This window comes from Mytilus galloprovincialis, chromosome 3, assembly GCF_965363235.1.
Source record: "Mytilus galloprovincialis chromosome 3, xbMytGall1.hap1.1, whole genome shotgun sequence".
Taxonomy (NCBI): Eukaryota; Metazoa; Mollusca; class Bivalvia; order Mytilida; family Mytilidae; genus Mytilus; species Mytilus galloprovincialis.
Window position 1 is genome coordinate 95,321,751 of NC_134840.1, and position 24,352 is coordinate 95,346,102.

The 24,352-nt window shown below is 32.0% G+C and overlaps 1 protein-coding gene across 2 annotated transcripts; it reads right to left on the reverse strand.

Moving 5' to 3' along the window:
* Nucleotides 1-731: 731 nt before the first annotated feature.
* LOC143069453 (protein angel homolog 2-like) lies at nucleotides 732-16,851 on the reverse strand. Of its 2 annotated transcripts, none has more exons than XM_076244096.1 (4): nucleotides 16,713-16,851; nucleotides 7,982-8,208; nucleotides 6,149-6,218; nucleotides 732-1,890 (listed from the first exon to the last, which is right to left on the reverse strand). In XM_076244096.1, exons 1-4 carry the CDS (start codon nucleotides 16,813-16,815, stop codon nucleotides 959-961), a joined length of 1,332 nt encoding a protein of 443 aa, XP_076100211.1. In that variant the 5' UTR covers nucleotides 16,816-16,851; the 3' UTR covers nucleotides 732-958. The 2 variants fall into 2 exon arrangements, with proteins under 2 accessions (XP_076100211.1, XP_076100210.1); XM_076244095.1 differs by lacking the exon at nucleotides 16,713-16,851 and adding an exon at nucleotides 11,983-12,663.
* Nucleotides 16,852-24,352: the final 7,501 nt, after the last annotated feature.

A 24,352-nucleotide genomic window follows, 5' to 3' on the forward strand; every position in this document is an offset into this window, starting at 1 on the left:
AAAGGATTTTGATTATTTAAAGTACAAAAATATATAACCTTTAGATTCAATACCAAAATTAGAAAATACATATATTGCATGTATCTAAATATTCCTAATTTGTAAACATGGTAAACAGCATGATTATAAGTGACTGTTATTATTTCATCATTATTAACTTCAGACATGTAATAAGAGTTTAAATGCATTTTTAACTGCAACATACTTAGGATTTATAATTATATAAGCATTTAAATTCTCCTTTAATACTGCTTTTTATATGGATAATACTGCATGCATGTATTGAGAAATAAAAAAAAATGTATGTTTATGGAGTATTAATGCTGCCCTAAAATAATACTACACATGACATATTTGAGAAATAATATGTGTCTTTAAATTAATGAATACCTATATATACATGTACATGATTTATGTGTATCCAGATAAGAAAACAATTATCATGATTATATAGCTGATTTATTTGCAATTTTCATTGGCGGATCCAGGGGGGGGTTTCCGGGGGTTGGAACCCCTCCTTTTTTTTTGGCCGATCAATGCATTTGAATGGGGACATATAGCTGGAACCCCCCCCCCCTTTTGTCCTGGGTTGGGACCCCCCCCCCCCCCCCCCCCCTTAAAAAGCCTGGATCCGCCCCTGATTTTGATGTTTGTTAGGCATCAATGAAAATTGAAAATGCATTAAAATTTTCACTCTTCTTATCGTCCCACTTACAAAATTACTTACAGTATACATTTGTACAGTTATACATCTTTATTGACCATGATAAATCTAAATTTACATACACTGCATACATGTACACAGCACCACATATTTTGAAAGTATAAAAAACTTCTAAGTCAAAATAGTAAGAAAATGCACTGTTAATTAGCACTAAATGAAAGTAGAAGCAGGATTCTCCAATAAGGAATATCAAAGATTCAAATCTAAATGAAATCACAAGCACCCTTTTCATAATCAAATCAGCATCATTTTAACCAATAAAGGTAAATGGTCAGAAGGATTATATTGATTTGGCAAATTTCCAAGTTCTTGAATTTCTCTGGATGACATGAGGCCCCAGCGACCTAATAATCTGAGTTTATCTTCCATAACATTGCTAGTAGTGTGCTTGTTTCGTCGGGTATGCACGTTCCTGTGTTGGACGCTGTAAAATATATAGTCCACTGTGCAAGCATCAGCACTGTGTTGTGTGGTGACTTCACGTTCATAATGTCCCAGTCTTTCTATAGTGTGGCGATATGTTGATACTAAATTCAACTTGTGCCATATACACCCTGAAGACTGTGACACAGCTGGATTGCTCCTATGTTCATAGTTCTCCTGATGATGAGATCTCCTAGCAGCATGTTTATTTTCACTTTCTATATGTTGACACTGGTCTGAAATGTTTACATCTGACGGGAAAAAATCTCTTGATAAATAATTGTCTTTGCCATATTGCCCTTCTCTCTGGCCAGATATAGTCCTCGTTAGTAATCCTTCATACCTCAAGAACCCTTGAACCATGAACTTATATAAGTCACTAAATGGTGTGGCATTGAAATCCCCACACATGAGAACCTGGCAACGATGATTTCTATTGGTTTTCGCTACTTTATCTATTTCTGCCAGAAGACACATGGCCTGACCTAGTTTAATGTCCCCTCTCCTTGGATTAAATAATAAATGAGTATTAGCTACACAAATAGAATCTTCTTCAGAATATGGATGTTTATGGGGTCGAAGCTTAACAACAAGACCAACATTGTCTCTGTCCAACAGACTATAGTTAGATTTATAGTAAGGCACAGAAACACTCTGTTCCAGCGTAAATTTTTCTCTTTTGTAAAATGTTGCACAACCGTCTAATTTGTCACCAGTTCTCTTGACGTACACACCATTGTAACCTGAAAAAAAAAAGGTTATTTTAATCCATGGATTTTTATTATAGTGCATGTAGTGAAAATATTGAATCTCGGCAAAAATTCAAACATTACTAAATTTACAAATGTTAACAAAAACAGAAAAATTACAACGAAACGTATTATGTCTCTATTCCTGTCCACCATGATTTAGGCATGTACTAAATTGAAAGAATTGCATTATGTTCAGCATATGTTTTATGATTTCATGTTTTCTACTTTGGTGTATCCTTTCTCAAAGAAAGTACTAAAAACCAAAAAGTTCATTTTCAAATTTAACATGCTTTAAAACTGGATAATCTGGTCCTCTGATGCCTTGTACATGTATAGATTCTGCTTGTATTTTGCTCTGATCAATTCCTTTCTGCTTATTACTGTGGATTCATTAATTTTTGTGGTTATCATTTTTTGGTGAGGACTGCTAGATTAATCCTTCTGCACCTTTATTCAAACACTTAAACTGGATGACAGTTGAACAGAGAATAAAATATCATAAGTTAGTGATGACATTTAAGTGCATTAAAAATGATGCCCCATCATATCTTACTAACAAGTTTCATTATGTTTCAGACAGAAATCCATACCCCTTGAGAAATGCTGTTCAAGGAAACCTCATACTCCCTAAACCAAAAAAAGAATTGTTCAAAAAATCTTTTATGTATTCTGGACCATTCTTGTGGAATAATTTGTCAATACCATTAAGAAATATATTACAAATGTTAATTCTTTCAAATACAAAATAACAGATCATTTATTGAAATCAACCTAGCTGTATCAATAATATTGAAAACTGTCAGCATGTTTCTTTTTTCATCACATTTTATCAAGTTGTATTGAATAGTTATCAAAGGTACCAGGATTATAATTTAGTACGCCAGACGCGCGTTTCGTCTACATAAGACTCATCAGTGACGCTCATATCAAAATAGTTATAAAGCCAAACAGGTACAAAGTTGAAGAGCATTGAGGATCCAAAATTCCAAAAAGTTGTGCCAAATACGGCTAAGGTAATCTATTCCTGGGATAAGAAAATCCTTAGTTTTACGATAAATTCAAAGTTTTGTATACAGGAAATTTATAAAAATGACCACATAATTGATATTCATGTCAACACCGAAGTGCTGACTACTGAGCTGGTGATACCCTCGGGGACGAAACGTCCACCAGCAGTGGCATCGACCCAGTGGTGTAAATAGTTATCAAACGGCCTAGCCAAGATCAGATGTGCATTTCATATTGGGTCTATGTTATAGGCTTGTAAAGACAAGAAGATAAACTTTACATAAGTAATACATCTTTGAACTGAAGAAGAGGATGTAGGGTTTCACAATGAATATCAAATATCATGTATAGGTGTTACCGTTTTGAAAAAAAACACTAAAATACACGCTGAAAATGGGCAAAATTACACGTTATGTTGTTTCATTTAAAATTTACCTTTTTTTATCAATTGATAGTTAATAATTGAACTTAATTTGAACTACATTATTGGTTCACTGTTATAGACAATTTATTCTTCTTTCTTTTACTGGTTGTTGCAACAAAAAATCTTCAGTGGTTACAAAGTTATGATAAAAAGTTGAATACTATGCGCTCGTTATGCAATTTTGTACTTTTGTTTTTAGCTTGCTCAGTGTAGTGATAAAAGAGAAAAATAAATTAAATTTATGCTATTATGTCTTTTATTTTCTCTTCTAGTATATACATTATCAGAAACTACCTCATTTATCAAAATTGCAGTACCCTAGCTGGAGATATATGCCATCAAAGTTGGATATACAAATAAAGTGAAAAAATGTCTTGTCCGTAGACATGCATTCCCTAGTAAACTGGAAGCATAATTACATTTATGTTGCATTGCTAAGTTCCTGTTCTTTTGTAGATATGAAAACACTACTAACATTTTTTTCTTCCATCTATTAATAGAGGAAAAAATTCAAAAATATGTCAGAATGTCTTGTCCGTAGACACATGTCTTGTCCGTAGACATGTCTTTTTATCAATATTGCTTGGCTTTATGGGTCTTAATTAGTCCTATGTGTTGTTTAAACTTAGAAATATCTTATTTTTTATAAATGAATGGTAATTTAAGTGTTCTCAATTTTTGTAAAATGACTTTACGGGAGTGGATTTTAAAAAGTGTCAGATTATCAGTCATAAAAAGCATACCTTATTTTACTTCAATATTGTTTATTCCAGTTGATGCATACCTTAAAAGATTAACTAAATCAAATGAAGAAAAAGTATTTCTCTCTCTCTAACTTTATCTTTTGCATTTCAGTATTAACAGCAGATGAGGAAGTGTCTACGGACAAGACACTTGTACATAACAAGTATTAAATTCAATTATTTGTCTGCTATGGAACTTAAATCTTATTTATAGGTGATGAAAGTTATCTATTCAAATTAAAACTCAGTATTTTCAACATGAATATAGTCACAATTAATTCTAACAGATTTTTTTTTTAACTGAAATTGTCTTGTCCGTAGACATTACCACAATATATTTGTATCCAATTTCCTTGATTTCAGCCTAATTTGATAGGTAAAATGTATGTTATTCTTTTAAGAGAACACATTCAACTATGTCAAAATTGAGTTTTAATAATAGTTTGATTGTTTTAAACAGACAGATATATGTATTTCAGTTAAAAGAATGTGTCTTCAGTTTGGCTTAATCAATAAATTATTGAGATATGTAAAGAATTATGGGTACATTTTTGTATTTTCCAAAATTTAAAAAACACAGCTTAAAATTTAAATAGTAACTTTTAATCTTAACTTTAACAATCATCTTTGAAAGCATTTAATTGAATATCAATAAAATGTCTTGTCCGTAGACATTATCAAAATGTATTTGTTTCCATTTTCCTCGAAGTTAAGCATCATTTGATAGATAAACCTGATAAAATGTATGGTTTTTTTTTAAGAGAACACTTTCAGCTGTATCAAAATTAGGTTTTAATAATGCATTTCATTAAATATGAATACAATGTCTTGTCCGTAGACAAAACATATAAATTGTATTGCTAAGTTTGATTGTTTATTGTAAGAATATGCATCAAGTTATTTTAATGTTCTATACACCAAAAGAAAGGGTTTTTTTGGAAGTTTTGTTATTTATAGATAATTTTAGATACAGTTTTATCAGATAAGATTAATGATCAAAGAAAGCTACTGTTGTTTGAAATAACTGTGAGTTAAACGTGTTCTTGTAATTTTTTTTTCAATTAAAATGTTTGATATTCAATAATTCTAAACATATTTTGTTGTCTTTGTCATTGACCAAAAATCTGACACTGGTGACCATGTCTTGAAGCCAACCATTAAAGAAAATTATACAGTTTTTAAACACCATTTATTTAATAAAAATATTAAATATTTCTTCCAAAAACTGCATGTAATTATATAAATGCTTCCAGTGTTAGCCTAACGATAGCAATTTTTCATAATTTAAACCATTTTTGAACCAAAATATCAAAAGAGTTTTTCCCTGAGGTGATACTCATTTTTGACTTCATGTGAAACACAAAATGCACATCTGATCTTGGCTAGGCCGTAAGGTACCAGGATTATAATTTAGTACGCCAGACATTATTATCATACTTGACTTTTTATACTACTGTCATGACTGTATGCAATGTATATGTTTGCATTTTGTTTGATTTCTCATGATGAGGGCCTCAGGGAAGATTAGTTATATAGCTAACTGTGTAACCCTCTTAAAATAAAGTATTGATGTTGTTGTTGTTGGTGGATTGAGGAACTCTAGTATTTTTGTGGATATTTGCCAATCACTGCATACAAAGCCTAGAGAAAAATTGTAATTTGTCGACAATTTGAATAGGGTCCACCCAGCCTATATCCATGAAACCCACAAAAATTGGTATCCAGTAAATAATAATGAATCCAAAACATTTCTTTCTTACCTAGTAATGCTAGTTGCACTAAAAAAAAGTCTTACAACTATCAGTATATTTTACTATTCAAACCACTTGTTCCGTTTTAATAAGAATATGACAGCCAAGGGACCTCAATTTATTTAAGGTATTTATTGTCTCCAAGCAATAATTTCATTGGTGGATACAGGGGTGGGGTTTGAACTCCTTGTTTTTTTTTGGCCGATCAAGGCATTTGAATGGGGACATAGTTGGAACCCCCTCCTTTATCCTGTGTTGGGAACCCCCCCTTTTTAAAATGGCTGGATCCGCCCCTGAATTTCATGTCTATCTCAATGTCTTACCCAGCTGTTTCAGTTTAGGTTCCAGGAATACTGTGTAATGCTGTTTGTTTACTTCTTGTAAACATAATATCTGAAAGTAAATTAAAAGTAAAGTATTGTATACTTCAGTACCCCAAATACCCTTTTATCCATATAATGTACATGTATAAAATCTAGTTAAATGAAGTAGATAGCACTTTTTTTTAATTCTTTCTACAAATTTTTAAATGACTTTCCAGTCTTTAGAACTCCCTAACCCCCCGCCCCATCCCCGATACTTAAAATAATTGTTGTACATGTCATGTAATCATACAATGTATATATAAGAGGATTATTTGATTTGTAATATGCTTTATGTATCCTACACATAATATATAAAAACTCTTATTTAGCAAAATTAAAACAGATTATTAAAGTTGTAAATAGGATATACCGGTAATTGTTATTTTACAAATGCTCATACATTCATGTATAATAACACGTATAATATTATCAGAAATTTCTTCTTTTCTTTTATCTAATGATATAATTACTTTAAAATTACAGGATATATTTAATTTAAGATAAATGAATAGACTAGTAAAAAGTTGTCATCCTTAAACAAAATAACTCTTTTGTTCAAATGAGGAAGTCTTCAGACAAATACTTGTCTTTAGTTCAATGAGCCAAAAAATAGAGCAAGGTCTTCCTTTTGTTATAATATTAAGGAAATTTACTTAAGTGGTACACATTTATATCTATCTAGTCCATAATACTTCTAGAATTCTATTGCATTTGATTTTGCTTTAATGACTGTCATTCATTGTGACAATAACTGAACTTATAAAAAAAAAATAGCAATATGTAGCAGTGGGGGGAAATATGAAAGAGTCAAATTATAGTATGCCAATACACATAATGAACAGTGCCTGGTGTCCCTATAATATATTTAAATATTTTACTTGACAAGGCATATATATGTTTTATACATGTTTTAGTTCCTCTTACATTGTCTTACTAATAGCCCAACAATGTTAGATCTGTAAATTTGTGGAAGCAAGTTTTTGTTTTTCCCAGGCCAGGATTCCAACTCATGCATTGATACATATCCAGAAATTAGTAGTGCTTTTGCTAATTAATATTCATAATATGTAAATGAGAATTGTATCACGTGATTATAGTTTGAACTAGACTAGATTGATACATTAAAATCTTTAAAACACGGATATTATAAGTCGCCCTTCACAGAGTCCTTGTTTATAATCACTCTGATATTTCCGTAAAGTTGTCAGGCGGTCAAAATCAAAACAATGATCGCGAATTAAGTGAATTTTTCGTGTTCTCGTGAGTTTATTCTTCTTGAAATATTGGCATTTTAACTTTACGTGGGGACCTAGAGTTCAACGACTACACATACAAGGTTTGGACTTGCTTATTCTTTGGACATCCAAGTTTCAAGTTACACCCCGGCAACTTGTTTTTCTAATGACCTTGTTAGCCATTTTTCAGCACGAAGTTTGCAAATTTGACGTTTCAGCCATTTTAGCCTGTATTTTATACTGCAATGTTAAAAGCCTCTCGCTTCGATTTTCAAAATAGCTCAGGAACCTTGGTTTTTGCAACGACAGTCATAATGTTTCGTTTAAATGGTGTATATTGTTGTGTATATTTATTTTCTGCCCCGGCAACCTGTCTATCACTTAAATTAAAGTTAAAATAGACATTTTTTCAAAAATCCCTATCATTTCAATATAATTTCCGTGACCCGTATCCGATTTCATTAGTATAATATTCAAATGAGCAAAGTGGCGTTGATTTCTGGATATGATACATGTATCTGTACTCATTTCGCACCATAAGATTTATCATCAATACCTCAGCATTTAGAGCTTGAATCTCTTGCAGCAATTTTTCAGATCTGTACTTCCAGTCTAGAACCTGTTGTGGGGATTCTCTGTATAGATATTTATTGTCCTCCAATAAGTTCTGAGCCAGGATATTGTATGACATTATGGTAAATTCAAATCCAGGTCTGGGTCTTTGTAGCTGTTCTATACCTAATCTGGTCAGTTCCCACTGTCTATTCACACCATACTCTTTATCTGTAATATACAATGTAAAAGACATGGGTCACGTGGGTTATTTCAATAAGACTTACATGTACCTCTAACACCTATATGTGTATCTGATAGTGATAGCTACATGTATATATATATATTTATACATTCAGTTTCACAAGAAGTACAGAAAATGTGTAGCTTATTGTGTACATCAGTCAGAGCTCAGACATAAATAGGTCTGAATCTGCTTTTGACTCATAGAGGTCTAAATTTGTAAGTTTTAGGATTTGTCTCCCTTTAATGCAAGACAAACTACGACTTTAATAAGTCAAATATTGTTAAGCAAGAAATAATTGACCAGAATCAAAAAGTTGCAAATATCGACTCCTACAAGTCGATAAGTTACCAAAATTGGTAAACTTCAAGACCCACGCATATTTATAAAAAGGTCACGCATCTAAATCAAATAATGACAACATTGAAAAACAATGCTTTGTCTTCTAGAGAAAAATATGAATGAGAGTCTAAAAAATCGGAGATAATGTTAATTAACCTTACAATGCAACCACCTGGAGCCACAGTTAATGAGATAAAACCTCTGTGTTTAGTAAGGATGTTCAATTAGGTAATTAAATATAGATAGCTCAAGTCCTTGTGAACTCTCAGATAGGTTTTTGCTGTCATAGGAGGTGCACTTTGGCCACCAAGTCAAATTAAGTTTTTTCATCAACATAAATAGACCTAAACAAGTCTGTCATTTTCTGACTTAGATAAGTCTAAAATTGAAAACACATTTTTATAATAAATACATGTTTTGACTTCTGTAAGTCAAAAACAAAAATCGACTTGTTTATGTCTGAGCTCTGACTGTACATGTTATTCACATTTGTTCTTATTTCTGTATATTTTTTTATTTTACTCTATAATTATTTCAAGCTTTTGTAGACTAGTGCTCTTTTGGGCTTGTGTGGACGCCAGTCTGTTGTTTCAGGCTGTGTGTTGCCATTTGAATATCTTTTGATTATTATAGTTGTTGGGTTACTTTCATGTTGACAAATAACATGAATCTATAGGGGACATAAAAAAGTTTTGCCTTACCCTACTATGGGCATAATGACTGAGTGCAAAATGCAAATCTAATGGCATGTAGTGTATTGGAAATATAGACTTGACCAGGAAATCTAAATGCTGATCACTGGTCCATGGAATGGGGTCATGGTCAGGTGAACCCTGTCTGACAGACTGTTAACCTTGAATGGAGCCCAAAGTTAAAGAGTCAAGTGAGATAAACACAATAGATGGTACACAATTTTAAAAACATAGATTTTAATTATCAAATATAAACATTTGCTGAAACATAAAAATGAAAACAATTTGTTTACAAGGAACACAAAATTGTTTCACCTTTTGAAATATATAAAGCTTTAAGCAGAGATTTAAAGCTTTTGTGCCATTACTGGATCAGTATCCTGATAAAGTTATACTCACAGAGAAGGATAAAATTCATATAAATGATATACACATGATATATCGAAATTTGTATTGCTTGGCATACAGACCATTGGTCTTCCCATTTGAATGGTTTTACACTAGTAGTTTTTGGAGCCCTTTATAGCTTGCTGTTCTGTGTTAGCCAAGGCTCCATGTTGACATGTTGAAGGTCGTACCTTAACCTTTAATGGTTTACTTTTATAAATTGTGACTTGGATGGAGAGTTGTCTCATTAGCACTCAAACCCATTACATTTAAATTTGTAACTGAGAGAATTGCTTTTAATAAATACTTCTGAGTTGTCTTTTTCATTTTTTTCTCCTATTTTTAAAAGGTGGTCCGAGACCACCATTGTCATCCCTTGATTTTCGTTGTTCACAAATATAGTCCCTAGTGTTGACAGTGGGTCACTTGCCATTAATTTTTATACCCCTTCCAAATTTATTTCTCCATATTTAATGCCTCAAATTGCAAGTAGGGGGTGAAATTACACTGTAAAAAAATTTGGGTCCAGAATTTTAAAGGAAAGTAGTGATTTGGTCCAGCTGAAAAAGGTTTAAAATTAGCACTTCGGAAGCTGTCAAAAGATTTCAAGACGCCCTAAACATAAAATTGTCCATATTTTGAGTTAGAGACGATGAAGTTTTCTATAATTTTGATATAATTTGTCCCAAAAGTAGTACAACACACTGTAAAATGTTCTTTGAAAAAACGCAGGTGGGATTTTCTTATTTTCATTTATGTTCTAAAAGAAATGCACTACGAAATAATTGTGGTCTCGGACCAGGTGAAACTGGATGTGATGTACATGCACTGTTTGGTGGTTTTACATCTTAAGGTGGCTCGGGCGTATTCGAAGTTTCTATCAGAAGTGCCGTATTTTTGGTTATTTTATTCTTTAAAGAAAATGATTCAAATTGGTCAAAAAAAAATAGGGGGTCACGGACCATTTAAGCTCAAAATTTTACTTTTAAACAGGTATGTAAAAGGGACCATTTTTCAATGAAATGATAGGGGAAATAGAGTTGTTGACATATTTTTTTCGGAATATCAAAAAACGTTCTATGACAATTGGTCCAAAACTGTTATATGAAAAGCTGGAATATAGCTTCAAAGAATGAGCCAATAAAAAACATAGGTCACCGATAAGGAAAAAAAAATATTTTACCTTAAAACCCAAATTTTGGCGGGAAAATGGTGAAAATGGGTGAATTGTCATTTTGACCCTTTAAAAAATACCGATAATAACGAAAATATTCTATTAGTTACATAACTACAATGATTTGACATTTCTAATCAATCAAAATATTAAAAAAAATTATATCGAATTTACGACAAATACTTTTGTAATTCATGCGTGAAATTATGCGCAGTCGAATAGTCCCGAGCCACCTTAACCCTTTCGCCGACGAGTCCCGGTTTACCGGGATTCACGCTTCAGACAGCTGACGATGAGTCCCGTTTTACCGGGATCGGAATACCTCTTTTATGTTTCCCGCTCAAACAGTGCAAACGTGGGTTATCTTTCTTTGATGGATAACCCGGATGAAAGTGTAAACATGCCGGTTCCTTTTGTTGAAAACCGTGTCAAAATCAGAGGAAATTTACGGAATTTGCGAGAATTTGAAATGAGGGAACATTTTTTTTTGAAAGAATATGGAAGAATTGAAGCCAAACTAGTATACTTTTTTGACATAAAATGTCGTTTTATGTACAAAACAGTTGGAATGGACATCGATCAGTGTGAGGAATTTGTACAGCCTCATAAAATTTTTCAAAATTTTGCCGTTTTGGGTTAAAAAATTACGATTTGGGGTGAAAGAGTCGAATTTTGAGAATTTCACCTTGATAATGACGAAAATTTGAAAATTTTGATATTTTATGAAGAAAAAATTGTCAAAACATGAACAAAACTGTGAACAGGGTCTTAGTGAATAAAATAAATACACAAATAACTATAAACAAGTTTTTATTGACATTTATTATGAATATTTCCAACTCGAGTAATAGTAGCCAGGGACGCCATCGTCTCAGAGTAGCTTCTGTCTGGGCAGCAATCGGTGAAAGGGTTAAAGGTGTTTTAACGTCTGATATCATGATGATCATGATTTACATGGAATTCGTTTAAAATTTCTGTTTAAAGAAAATGGTACATTGACATGTATGAATGCCTGTGACTTTGCATAATTAACCTAACGAAATACATTTTTTTAAATATAATATTCATGTCTTTTAATAGAAAAACCTTTTCATTTTACAGTTAAACATGTTAAATAAAATGCATTCACACTCTCCACATGTAATAAAATGAAAATAAACATGTACCTATTTGTTTAACCTTGTTTGGACATTTTATCTCCTCAGCAAGTTCAAGAGTTTCTTCAGTTTTGGTTCGAGCTACTTTATAATTAGATTCTCCAGACAAATGTACTTTTCTTTTTTGAGTTACAGTTTCATGAAAGCTGTTTTCCAATAACCCTGAGGAAAATGGAATTGATCTTCGATTATAACGATCCTTTTTATACTGAAATATTTCCTCTTGTACTTCATTTGTACAAGGTTTCATAGTACATCCAACTTGAATAACAGCTGGGTCGTCTAATACATTAACGTTTTTTTGGCTACACTTTTTCTGCATTCCTTTTTCCTCTGATCCACACAAGTCCAAATTTTCAATGTTAGATTTTCTGCCTTCCACTGTTTGTCTTTGATTATAACATTTGTGTTTATCTAACAAATTATCTTTTTCCATTTCACAGGAATTACTTACACTTGAACTAGTACATGTATTTAATGATATGGTACTAACAGTTCTTTGATTCACAAGTCTCCCCAATATACAAAGCCTGCACTGCATTTTCGAAAACATCTTTCTCATACAAAGTCAATACCACTTGTGACTTAAGCTTGACATCCATTCTAAAAATACTTATCATGATACTACTAAGGTTTAAAAAACCCAATAAGCTTTAACCTTGACCTTTAAGATTAAAAATAGGATAACTTCACCAATACTGGCAATATTACATCATACATGTACATGTAGTGTTTCACTATTGGGCTGCCTTATATTGCAAAATTCTTTGACACGTGCTTATTTAAAAAAAATGTTTTGTTCCGAAAAAAAATGAATAAATGTAACTTGTTCAAATGTTAGTTTCACTTTAAAACAAGTTTTATCGCATGGTTATATATTTTCGTAGACTTCGGCCCTTTGTCATGTTTTTTTTAGTTTTCTTTCACATTCAATCTAAAATGTTCTTATTTTGAAAACATTGGCAGTGTGCCGAAAAGTTTTATAAACAAAGCAACCACTTATCAATCACTCCTTTGTCATGCATGTACTGGGTTTTCGTCCTTGATTATAATAACACACGAGTCGACTACGGGTCTTAAATTCCGTGTTTAATAAATTATTATAAATTAAGGAATGTATCTCCCTCATGAATGCAAAGCTCCGATTCATTACACGGATTTGGGTATACGTTTTGGAACTTTTGGATTATAGCTCTTCATTTTTTATATAAGCTATTTAAAGGATTTAAAATATTTTGGCCACGAGCATCACTGAAGAGACATGTATTGTGGAAATGCGCATCTGGTGCAAGACAATTGGTACCGTTAATTTTATTACCGAATAATGTCCAGTGGCGGATCCAGGGGGGGGGGGGGTTCCGGGGGTGCGCACCCCCCTTTATTTTTGCCGATCAATGCATTTGTATCGGGACATATGTTTTGCACCCCCCCCCCTTTTTGCCCTGGGTGCCCTGGGTTAGCACCCCCCCTTTCGAAAATTCCTGCATCCGCCCCTGATGTCATTAACCTCAGCATAGAACCACCGGCTTAAATTTCAATCATAAACACACAAGGATTTGTAACAAGAATAAGAACACCAATTAAATATTTTGTACGTATATGCTGTTTGTACAAAGTGAAAGATTCTATATCCACTTGTAAACAGGAGCGATGTTTTACATCTACCCGTTGTGGGGGGGAAAGAAGGTTCTATAGTTATATTGAATGGAAAAGGGTTTATAATTATATAGCAGAGACATATGCTACTTTATTTATATCTCTGGTTAACTTTATATGCCGCTATGGTTCCAACATCTTTGCACAATTATTTCCTAGCTAGCGGCCTATTTGGAAAAATCAGATATATCATCATATATACTATGATGTCAGGGCCGTAAACTACATAGATGCATGTAGGCAGTTGCCTCCTATTGCGGACTCACTGACAACAAAAAAAATAATAAATGGAGAAAAAAACGCTATTTAAGAATGGAAAATGGTTAAGATCATGCATAATTTTTATAGCACTGGCTGTTAGTTAAAACAACAAGGTGGTTAAATCATAATTTCATGCAGGTGTGTTCAATATTTGGATCTGAATGTTCGGTACCCAACTCAACTCCTTCGCACACATAAAATTTTCCCACCAAATACTATTGCATGTAGATCTGCATACATAGAAGTAACAATGTTGGCAATATTGAATGCATAGAAGTGCTAAAAAGATGGGATTTGTCCAGTCAGAAAAAATCACCTTAGCATTTGACAAAACCAGAATAAAACTTTTTGGTGTATACAAACATTGTTACGTTTTAATAATTTGAACTTGATAGATAAAATTATGAGTTATTGAGTATGCATTTTTATTTTAAGGTTTGAAAATTGTGTCTTTGAAACGAAGTCAAAATTAATTCGATTTGGACAGCCAAATAAGCCGGATAAACCGCAAAAAATGACCAACTTCAGGGGGCTTAAATTTTTAGTCTTTGCAAAATTTTCCCTTAATTTAAGTGAGATATCTTGCGTAAAGAGTCATAAAGCAGGATAAAGCGAAAACAAATATTACGCTACCCGGACACGTAATCTAACTCTGGTTTATAACTATTTTTAATATATTCCAGGCGCATATTTATTGAAATGTATCAAAAAATTAACAAGTCGTGTATTCTTGGGAGGTACATTGCATACAAGGAAAAGGCCTGGTGTTATATATATAATCCCACTTTTTTTTCTGAACGGTTTTCCCCTTTTAAAACCAGCAGATTTATTTTTTTGATGGATGTATTGTAATTCTGTTATGTCTTGCATTGCACAATTTGCCAAAGCCAAAGCCATTGTATGACTATCTATCATTATTTTAATAACGTGTAGACACAGGCACTTGTCTCAAAAAAAATTCCTTTATACCTTAATATAACACAAGGTACTTAACTAAATTTTTTGAAAAATGACACCCTGTCCCGAATTCCCGTTATTTTTTTATTTCTCGGTTGTCAAACCTACTTAAACTTAATATGCCGTAAATCTAAATTGATTTATCTACATATTGGTATATGACACGATTATCATTGTTGTCGGGATCATTAGCAGCAGGCCTCAGAAGTCGGTCAACGGGATGTTTTTTTGCATTCGTCTCAAACTTTGGCAACACCCAGCCCGCAGTGATTGAATTATTATAAAATATTATTAAAATAAAAACTGTCAGCTTCCCTCTGACTATGAATTATTATCTTTATTGTAAATTCTTTACAGATTATATGAAACAAACCCAAATAAGTTTGTTATGAAACCCACGTGTACACAACGACACTAATGTAGAGTTATAAATTGACCAAAATTTCCCACATTTATTTTTAGCCAGACGATTGACCAATGAGAAACAAGTATAAAATTACATGCGGACTGGGTGTTGCCAAAGTTTGAGACGAATGCAAAAAAACATACCGTTGACCGACTTCTGAGGCCTGCTACTAATGATCCCGACAATAATGATAGTCGTGTCATATACCATTGTGTAGATAAATCAATTTAGATTTACGGCATATTAAGTTTAAGTAGGTTTGACAACCGAGAAATAAAAAAATAACGGGAATTCGGGACTGGGTGTCATTTTTCAAAAAAATTAGTTAAGTACCTTGTGTTATATTAAGGTATATAGGATTTTTTTTTTTGAGACAAGTGCCTGTGCGTGTAGACTATAAAGTGACCATGGCTAGAATTTCGGTTCACCACTAAAGAAATGTGTTGAATGTACATCAATGAGACATTAATCTAATGACACAATAAACTAAAAGAGATAATAAACAGTCACACATAATATATATATAGAGTAACATACTGTCTTCAACAATAGACACTACTAAAATGTCAAATCCACGTGGTCAAATAACTTCTAAATAAATAGTTTCTACAAATCTTTCATTTATTAGACAGAAACCTTGATTCAACGATCACCAGTTATTACAAAAAACTCCGATTTTCGATCGAAGGCACATCAGTCCTGTATTTGGTGTCACAAAAAAAATCTTACGACTTAGACTGATCGTAAGTCACGAATAATTCAATGTACTTATGACCAATCTTAGTTGTAAGTGTTTTTTTTTTTGGTATAACCAACTCCTAGTGCATCGACTGAATTCACATCATAAACAGATATGGATATAATCATATCAATTCTAAGATGTTAAACCACAGCCAGATCAGAGTCACACACATATTAAAAGAAAAAAAGGCATAACAATTATATCTAATATTAACAGGCAAATGTTCACAAAAATAATATCTGTACTATATTGATAGCTTTCTCAGTTCAAAACATATATTAATATAAATTGCAATACTTTTCAGTCCCGCTAGGTTTTCTTGAATAAAAAGCCAATTAAATTTGGCACTTGTGCTTAACTTTCAAATTTTACAACATATTAGAATATGATCATAAAAGGCTTTTCTTAAAAAGTTATAAAGGGGACATTGACATATAAAATATTGATAATATAGGCAATCGTTGAAGCATGACTGTATCGAGCCACCCTTACAGGACAGTCAACCCCTCCCCCTTGTATTTTTTGGGGGATCCTATGGCCACTGCATGGGTATTTTATTTATTTCAGTTTTATTACTAGTCCCCGCGGACCTACTATGCCGATTATGTGCTATATTACAGGAACAGTGAACTTTTTTATGTCCCTTTACGAGATAGCAACTCAAAAATACAAATAATTTTACATAAAAAAGGTCAAACGACATATGTACTAACTTACCTGTATACATGTGTCTTTGTCTCCCAGACATGAATATATACCTTATGTATATCTTATTGGTCAATATATTCTGTGTACATCGTTTATAAAGGAATCGTAACATTAATCATTTCATTTATAGAAGACCCCCCATCCCCTTTCGTTGCTAATACCTTAACAACGCCTGTGACGTGTATACATATTTACGTTCGATGCGCCATAAGGGCACGGAACAGCATGTGATGGTTTAGCTAAAGTTTTCCAAGAGAATCTTTGAACATGGTCCCAGCCAATAGACTGTGATCCCGCTATACATAATCATCTTGTTCTATAAATATTGATATATGAAATATGTAATATGCACATGTATCTAGGCAGGCGAACCAGTCTACTCAGCCAACAGAATCACTGTTAACCGCGGGTGACAATGTTACAATCACCATCACGAGTTGGTTGACCGGTATGGCATATTTCTCCGTTTCACAGATGATATAGCAAATATGTTCCCTTTCCCCAAATGTAACATAACCATATTAAATTAAAACCGAGTTTGTACTGACGAAATGAGCAACGCGACAGGCGCCCCAATAATGTATATGGAGCAGATTCTGCTTATCCTTCCAGAGCTGTGACCTGGCTGGACATCACCCCCAGTTTACAAAGCCAATGGGGGCTCGTGTTGTTCAGTCTTTAGTATTTATGATTTTTTTTGCGTACTATCGGTTGTTTATTTGTTGGTCCTTTTCTCAGCTTTGTCAGTTTATTTTTGACTTATGAGTTTGAATGTCCATTTGGTATCTTTCGCCTATCTTTTCATGAAATCGAAATACCCATCGGCTCATCATGCAATGTTGAATAGTTCTTGATGAATTGTATCCATTGATAAAGTGCATGTTGACTGATATATCATTAGAAAGAAACAGAAGAAAAAAAGAAACTCCAAACCGAGAGAAATTAAAAATAAATTGACAGCTAATCACCTCCTGTAGTCCAGACAATCATTAATTCTAAATACATAATTTACAAGCATTGTACGGGAGGTAATTAAACATTGTTGTTTTCAATTGGGATCGGATTACCTCCCTTAGACTGCTTTTAAATTGTAGTAATTGTCCTTTAACCAGAAAAAAATTCGTTTTGCCCCCTTTTTTGCCTCTAATTCCTAAATGGTTGGAACCATAACCCCCATAGTCAATCCTTACCATCCCTCTGTTGTATGGAAACTGGAATAATTTCAGAGATTCATACACTTTAACACAAGTTATTGTCTGAAAACTACAAAAATGCTTATTTGGGCCTCTTTTTTGGCCCGTAATTCCTAAACAAAAATCAATCCCAACCATCCTGTAGTGGTTCTCAACCTTGTGTTAAAATTTTATTGATTTCTATTCACTGATACTAAAGTTATTATGCAGAAACCATCCATTTCAGACAATGCTGACGACGAAGTATTACCAATATACGACCAAAAACATTTTAAATGTTTGTGGGCGTGTAAAAACCCACTGTGAGTCTTCCAAGAAGACTTGTCTCCAAATATTGCAAGCAGAAATTGTCCATGGTTTATTATGGCAAACCCTAAAATTCATTCAGATAATAAATTAAACAAGAGTGCACACACTGAATGTCTCACTTGTTTACTGTTGAAAGTCTTAAAGATAATGGTTTATCTAAAAGCATAAAAGAAACTAAGGTATGATAAATGCTGTCAGGCAGACATTTAGATCTTAAAAAATTTTGTATACACAAAATATAGTAGAGCTATAGCTTCTGGTTATTGAAAAAAAGACAAGAACAAGAAAATCTTAACCAACTTTACCAATGAACCATGACAATTATGTCAAGGTCAGTTGATACATGCCAGACAGACATGTACACCTTACAATGGTTCCATTATATAATTGACCTATTGCTTAAAGTACTTGAAATACAAACTAAACCACAAAAAACTTGACCTTGACAAATGAACCATGAAAATTAGGTAAATGTCAGAATAGACCTGCAAGACAGACATGTACTCCTTTCAACTATTCCATATACCAAATATAGTTGCCCTATTGCTTATAGAACTAGACTAAAACAGACTCAACCACAAAAACTTGGCTAACCATGAAATAAGAGTTCCAAGGTCATATGAAACCTTTCAGACTGACATGTCATTCCATAGACCACATATATAACTTGTTGGCTTACTGCTTACTAGTATATATAGCATTCAAGAAACAGACCTAATCATGTAACCTGAACCTTTATCATTGATCCATGAAATGAGGTCAAGGTCAGGTGAACTCTGTCTGACAGACATGCAGGTATCACAAATAAACCATATACCAAATATGGTTATCCTCTCACTCGTAATATTTATATGTGAGAAATTCACATGACAAATAAACTAAATCTTTTTTCAAGCAATGGCTAAACCATGAAAATGAAGTCAAGGACAATGGACATTTGACAGATGGAAACTTTGTAATCTGAGGTAATTGCATACTAGATGTAGGTGACAAAGATGACCATGCAAGGAGACAGCAGTAATCCTATGTTTCTCAGCAGCTTCTATGTTTAGAAAACATGTTTTGTTTTTGGTTCATGTCTGTCATATTTGTTTTCATAAATCATTTTGTTATATTTTTTTTCCCTTCTCATTTACAACAGTTTATGAACTTTGCTTAGATCATCACTGATCAGACAATAAATAAGGTAAATTATAACCTAGGTCTTCCTACATTTTCTAGTATGTTAACCAATGGTGGATATGATTGATGGATGGCTGTTTGATGTCCAGTGGCAAATCAAATGAATATCCAGGATGAGAACATGATAATGCTTTGTACCAGATTTTAAACAAGCTTCTTCATTTAGAAACAGTTTACAGGAAGAAATAACAACCTATTGGTACACTCTGACACAGATCTGACCAGTGTCTGCTCTTACTCCAGAATGACACCTGCGTAAAGGGAGCAGAAATACTTATTTAAGTATTTCTTTTCATCTGGCCTGGTTTAGAAACCACAATCTCTTGAACAGGAAACAGACACATTACAACAAGACCACTGAGGTGGTTCTGGTGAAATATAAGGCAAATAAATAACAAAATATTAAGTTGATACCATCACACTTTATCTTGCACTAAGACAAAAATCACATGACAACAAAATGGCTAATAACAATATTTACATACAACTGCTTGTACTAGCTGCCTGAAGAAGTTACCTCCCCTTTAATCACTCATCAAAGCTATTGCATGTCGTAACAATAACAACAATTGGGACGGCACCAACATGTGCGAATTAACAATAAAATAACAATGCACAAATATTTACAATTCTTAGCACTTGTTACTGAATGAAAGTAAGAAAATATCATCTAAATCACAGAATTTATATAAAAAACTTTATCAGACGTGCATCAAGCCTGACGGAAGTGCAGTTCAGGTGTGTACCTAAATTTACATACATAATAGACATCACAAAGAAATAAACCATTTTCAGATGTGTAACTTAAATTACATACATAACTGAAAAAGAAAAGAATTTATTATTTTAGCTGTGTACCAAAAATTACACAGATAACAAAGAAAAAGAATTTATAATTTTTCAGGTGTGTACCTAAATAATATACATCACAAAGAAAAAAATTTATCATTTTCAACTGTTTACTTAAATTTCATACATAACAAAGAAATTTATCATTTTAAGGTGTGTACCTAAAATAAGATTCATAATTATATAACAGACAATGAAAAGAATTTACAATTTTCAGAAACATAACAAGGAAAATATTTTATCATTATCAGGTGTGTATCTCAATTTATAGTATCTCTCTGTTTACTCTGATATTTTTTTTAAAGAAATTTCAATGATTCTTATCTCTCTGCAATTAAACAAACTTTGAAATTTTTCTTTTGTTGTTATACGAGTTTTTTTTATCAATTAGAAACTTTGCCACAATAATTTTCCCTTTTTTATCTAAAAAATAAAAAAAAAATTAAATGGCAATTGGTAATTTACCCGGAATCTTCTTTTTATTCAAGTATTTTTTTTATTGAACACCTCAAATACCCCCCCTCCCCCCAAAGCAATAAATTTACTCTCAATCTATCCCTAAAATTAACAGATGCACCACACAGTTGTTTTAGTGGCAAAAACCAAATGATTACAATGTTCGATTAAACCACTTTTTTTTCCAATCCAATTAAAATACAAACCCTCTGTCCAAGCTTTGATTTCAAATCAGATATATCAGTCACTTTAATTTCTATCCATAAAGGATTTTTGTAATGGTATACTATGTACATTTCTTTTAAAACATTTAATGTGGATAAAAATTCACTAGCCTGTGGATATATGCAAAAAAGATATGAATATAAAATGTGCATCTAAGGGATGAACATGTACAATCAGTTTAAAAAACAAACAATGATGCACCAATGATAACAATTATTTAAGAATAAGCTAACAAAGAAAATGTACAATCCAATAACAGAACAAGAACATTAACAGCTAAAATACAATTATTATTAAAAAGAACATGATTTAACACACACTTATTTTTACAAGTACATAATAACATTTTTTTTATTAAAATAATTTTCCTAAAAAGTAATATACAGTAGAACAAGCACAAATTTGTTTTGCTTGGGAAAAATAAAATGACCATATCATATTTACAATATAGAGTCAAATCTGAAAATCTGAATAACCTTTAACCTATATTTTCTTAACTATAAAAAGTAAATGTGAAGATGACGGGTCTGTCAGATGCCCAAGCTTCAATCAAATCCAAAACAGAATACAGAACATTGTTTTTGAGAAAATTATAGATTTGGAGAAAATTATAGATTTGGAGAAAATTATAGATTTGGAGTTAAGTTTTGTTTTTGAAGATTTACAGGCATAAATTGACAATTTTTCCCAAATGGAGTTTACTGGAAACACATTTGTAGTCAGTAACATGAAATGGGATCAAATTAAAATATTTATGCCCCAAAATCTTAAAATAGAACACTGTTATCTGCCTCCTAAGGGAAACGAGAGAATCACTGCTAAATGTAATATTTTGTATCATTTAAATGACATCTGTGCTTGTGACAGAAAATATAGGTAAAGAACACCATTCTTCTGTCACATTTCATTTTCATTTTATAAACTTAACATCATTTGTAAGGCCAGGATTTTTTAATTTGTTGGTTTACGGATCCGCCGACCCGATTTTGCGGACTTCCAGAATAAAAATAAAATTGACTTTTCATGCTTTTTTATTCCCGCCGACCCTAATTATAATTAAAATAATTTTTTTTATGAAATGAAATGCTTTAATCACTAACAAAATTGATAACACTTTCTGTTGTGAAAAAAAAACTTCCAGTTAACGTTTCTAAAAATAGACAAATCAATCATAACTGACCTTGAAATGTCGTTTGCGCAAATAATTTTGCGGAACGAAACTTGTGTTTAAAACTTACACAATAAGTTTGTTTCCTTTATTTGTCATCAGTCCGTAAGATGCATCATCTCATAGAAATAGACTTTTCCAAATGTGGACAGGGTGAAGGCATCAAGTTGAAGTACTGATATTAACAAATCATTACGAATTTTCTTGTTTCATAGATAATAAAAAAAATTATATCGTCCATTTGGATAAAAAACGGGAATGCGAGACAACAGATTAACCCAATAATCTCGTTTTTCCAGTGGACGAGTCTATTAGGTTTTTGACACGTGTGTTAAAACTTATTTTCGTACGACGTTTTTACGTTTTTTTCTTTATCAGTTTTCGTGCTTGAAGATCATTATTCACCAAGTTTTCTGGAATTAAGAGCTACGCGAATCTATTTTTCTTGTTTCTGAAATGACAATTTAATTTCGTCTTTGTCCGTGCACCCCCCTTTTTTTTACTGTAAATTATTAGACAATGTCATGCGATGTTTATAACAGCTGAGCAATAATATTTCATCGAACTAAAATTTAAGAAATGATGATAAAATAGCCTAACAAACATATTGTTAGAAAGGTGAAATATATATTGATTTTGCATATTTTTCTGTCATCAAAGATGATTTTTTTTCTTTTTTTTCCCGACCGACCGACCAGACTTTTTCATGGGGAAAATCCGTAAACCAACAAATTAAAAACCCGTGGCCTAAGAAAACTTGTTAATAAAGACCTCTTTTTTCATGACAGAAAGGGGGGTCTCTAAAGACGAGTTCCACTGTAAGAAAAAGCCAAGTTTTAATAACAGTCTTGATTGAAGTAAAGTATTAACATTAATAAATACACATTTTTTTGCTTTATTCTTCTGTTAATTGGCCTTAGAGAAAAATTCACAAGTCACTTCTAAATATAGGTAACAGTCACACACATTTTATTTTATTGTTATTGTTCTGTAAGAGGAGACTGAGTCTAATGTTTACCAATAACAGGGAAACGAGACTTTTATAGTAATGTAAAACTTAAACGAATTCAGAATGTACACACAAGATAAACTTAAATGCCACACACACATAGGCAGGACATACAATACAATACTGTAAATTTAGAAATTATTGTCTACATTTATTATTACGATTTTGAAGAATGGACAAATATGTGATTAATTATTGAGATTACAGGAAATGTATTAGATATCAGAATACAAGTTTTTATTACAGTGATTGTTACTCAATCACATTCATTGCATGAATAAAAATGTTGCATTAATTTCTCAATTTTAAGTAACAGATAAAACCGAAAATATATGTATACCTACTAAAAATTATGAAATATTTGCGAAAAAATTGAAATGGGTTAGATTTTTCAAAACTAAAATTTACATTTAAAATTTTGAAAGTGCTATTTCTACGCAGCAAATTGTAATGATCAATACATTTTTGTTATTGTTTAACAATAGCAATAATAAATTCAGAGAAATTTCTGAATTTACATGTAAAATACAGTATGATAAAGTGTGACAATACCGGTATCGATAACAGTTAGATGATAAAATGAGTATGATTTTTCTACTTCATTGACACAGTGGAAGGTTCCGAAAGAAACTTTCATACAAAAAAGAAACCGCTTTCATTCCAGATAAATCACTTATTCAAAACACTATTCAATGATGTCACAATAATATTTACATATGTACAATTATGAGTGATTTTATATACAATGTTAACTTTTACACAAAAGAGATCTAACACAATTGCATTTAAGTAAGAACACATTGTGGATGACTATAAAACATAGATATAAACACATTGCCATTAAAAATTTCATTAAAACAAAAATATAGCACTATACGATGCTTTCAAGGATTAAAATTACAACTTGAAGTTATGCTAAATTAAATATAAATAACACTTTTGTTCTTCAATAAAAATGTACATCATAAAAATTCTAAATTCTTAATAGGGCTCTTCCATTAATTAATGGGGGGTTTATAACCCCAACCAAGCACAATATAAAAATTTGATGATTCTTAAAACTCCTTAAAATACAACAGCATACTTATTAATCATAAGTATCTCCCAGTTCCCATAAAAACCATTTCCGAAACAACTCTTTTGGTGGGGTGTTGTCTCATAAGCAATTATATCACATTTTTTTATTTTTATACTTGTTCAACTTATGCATTCCTATTTTAAATTTAATACTTCTATAAAAGGATAACAGAAATCTGGA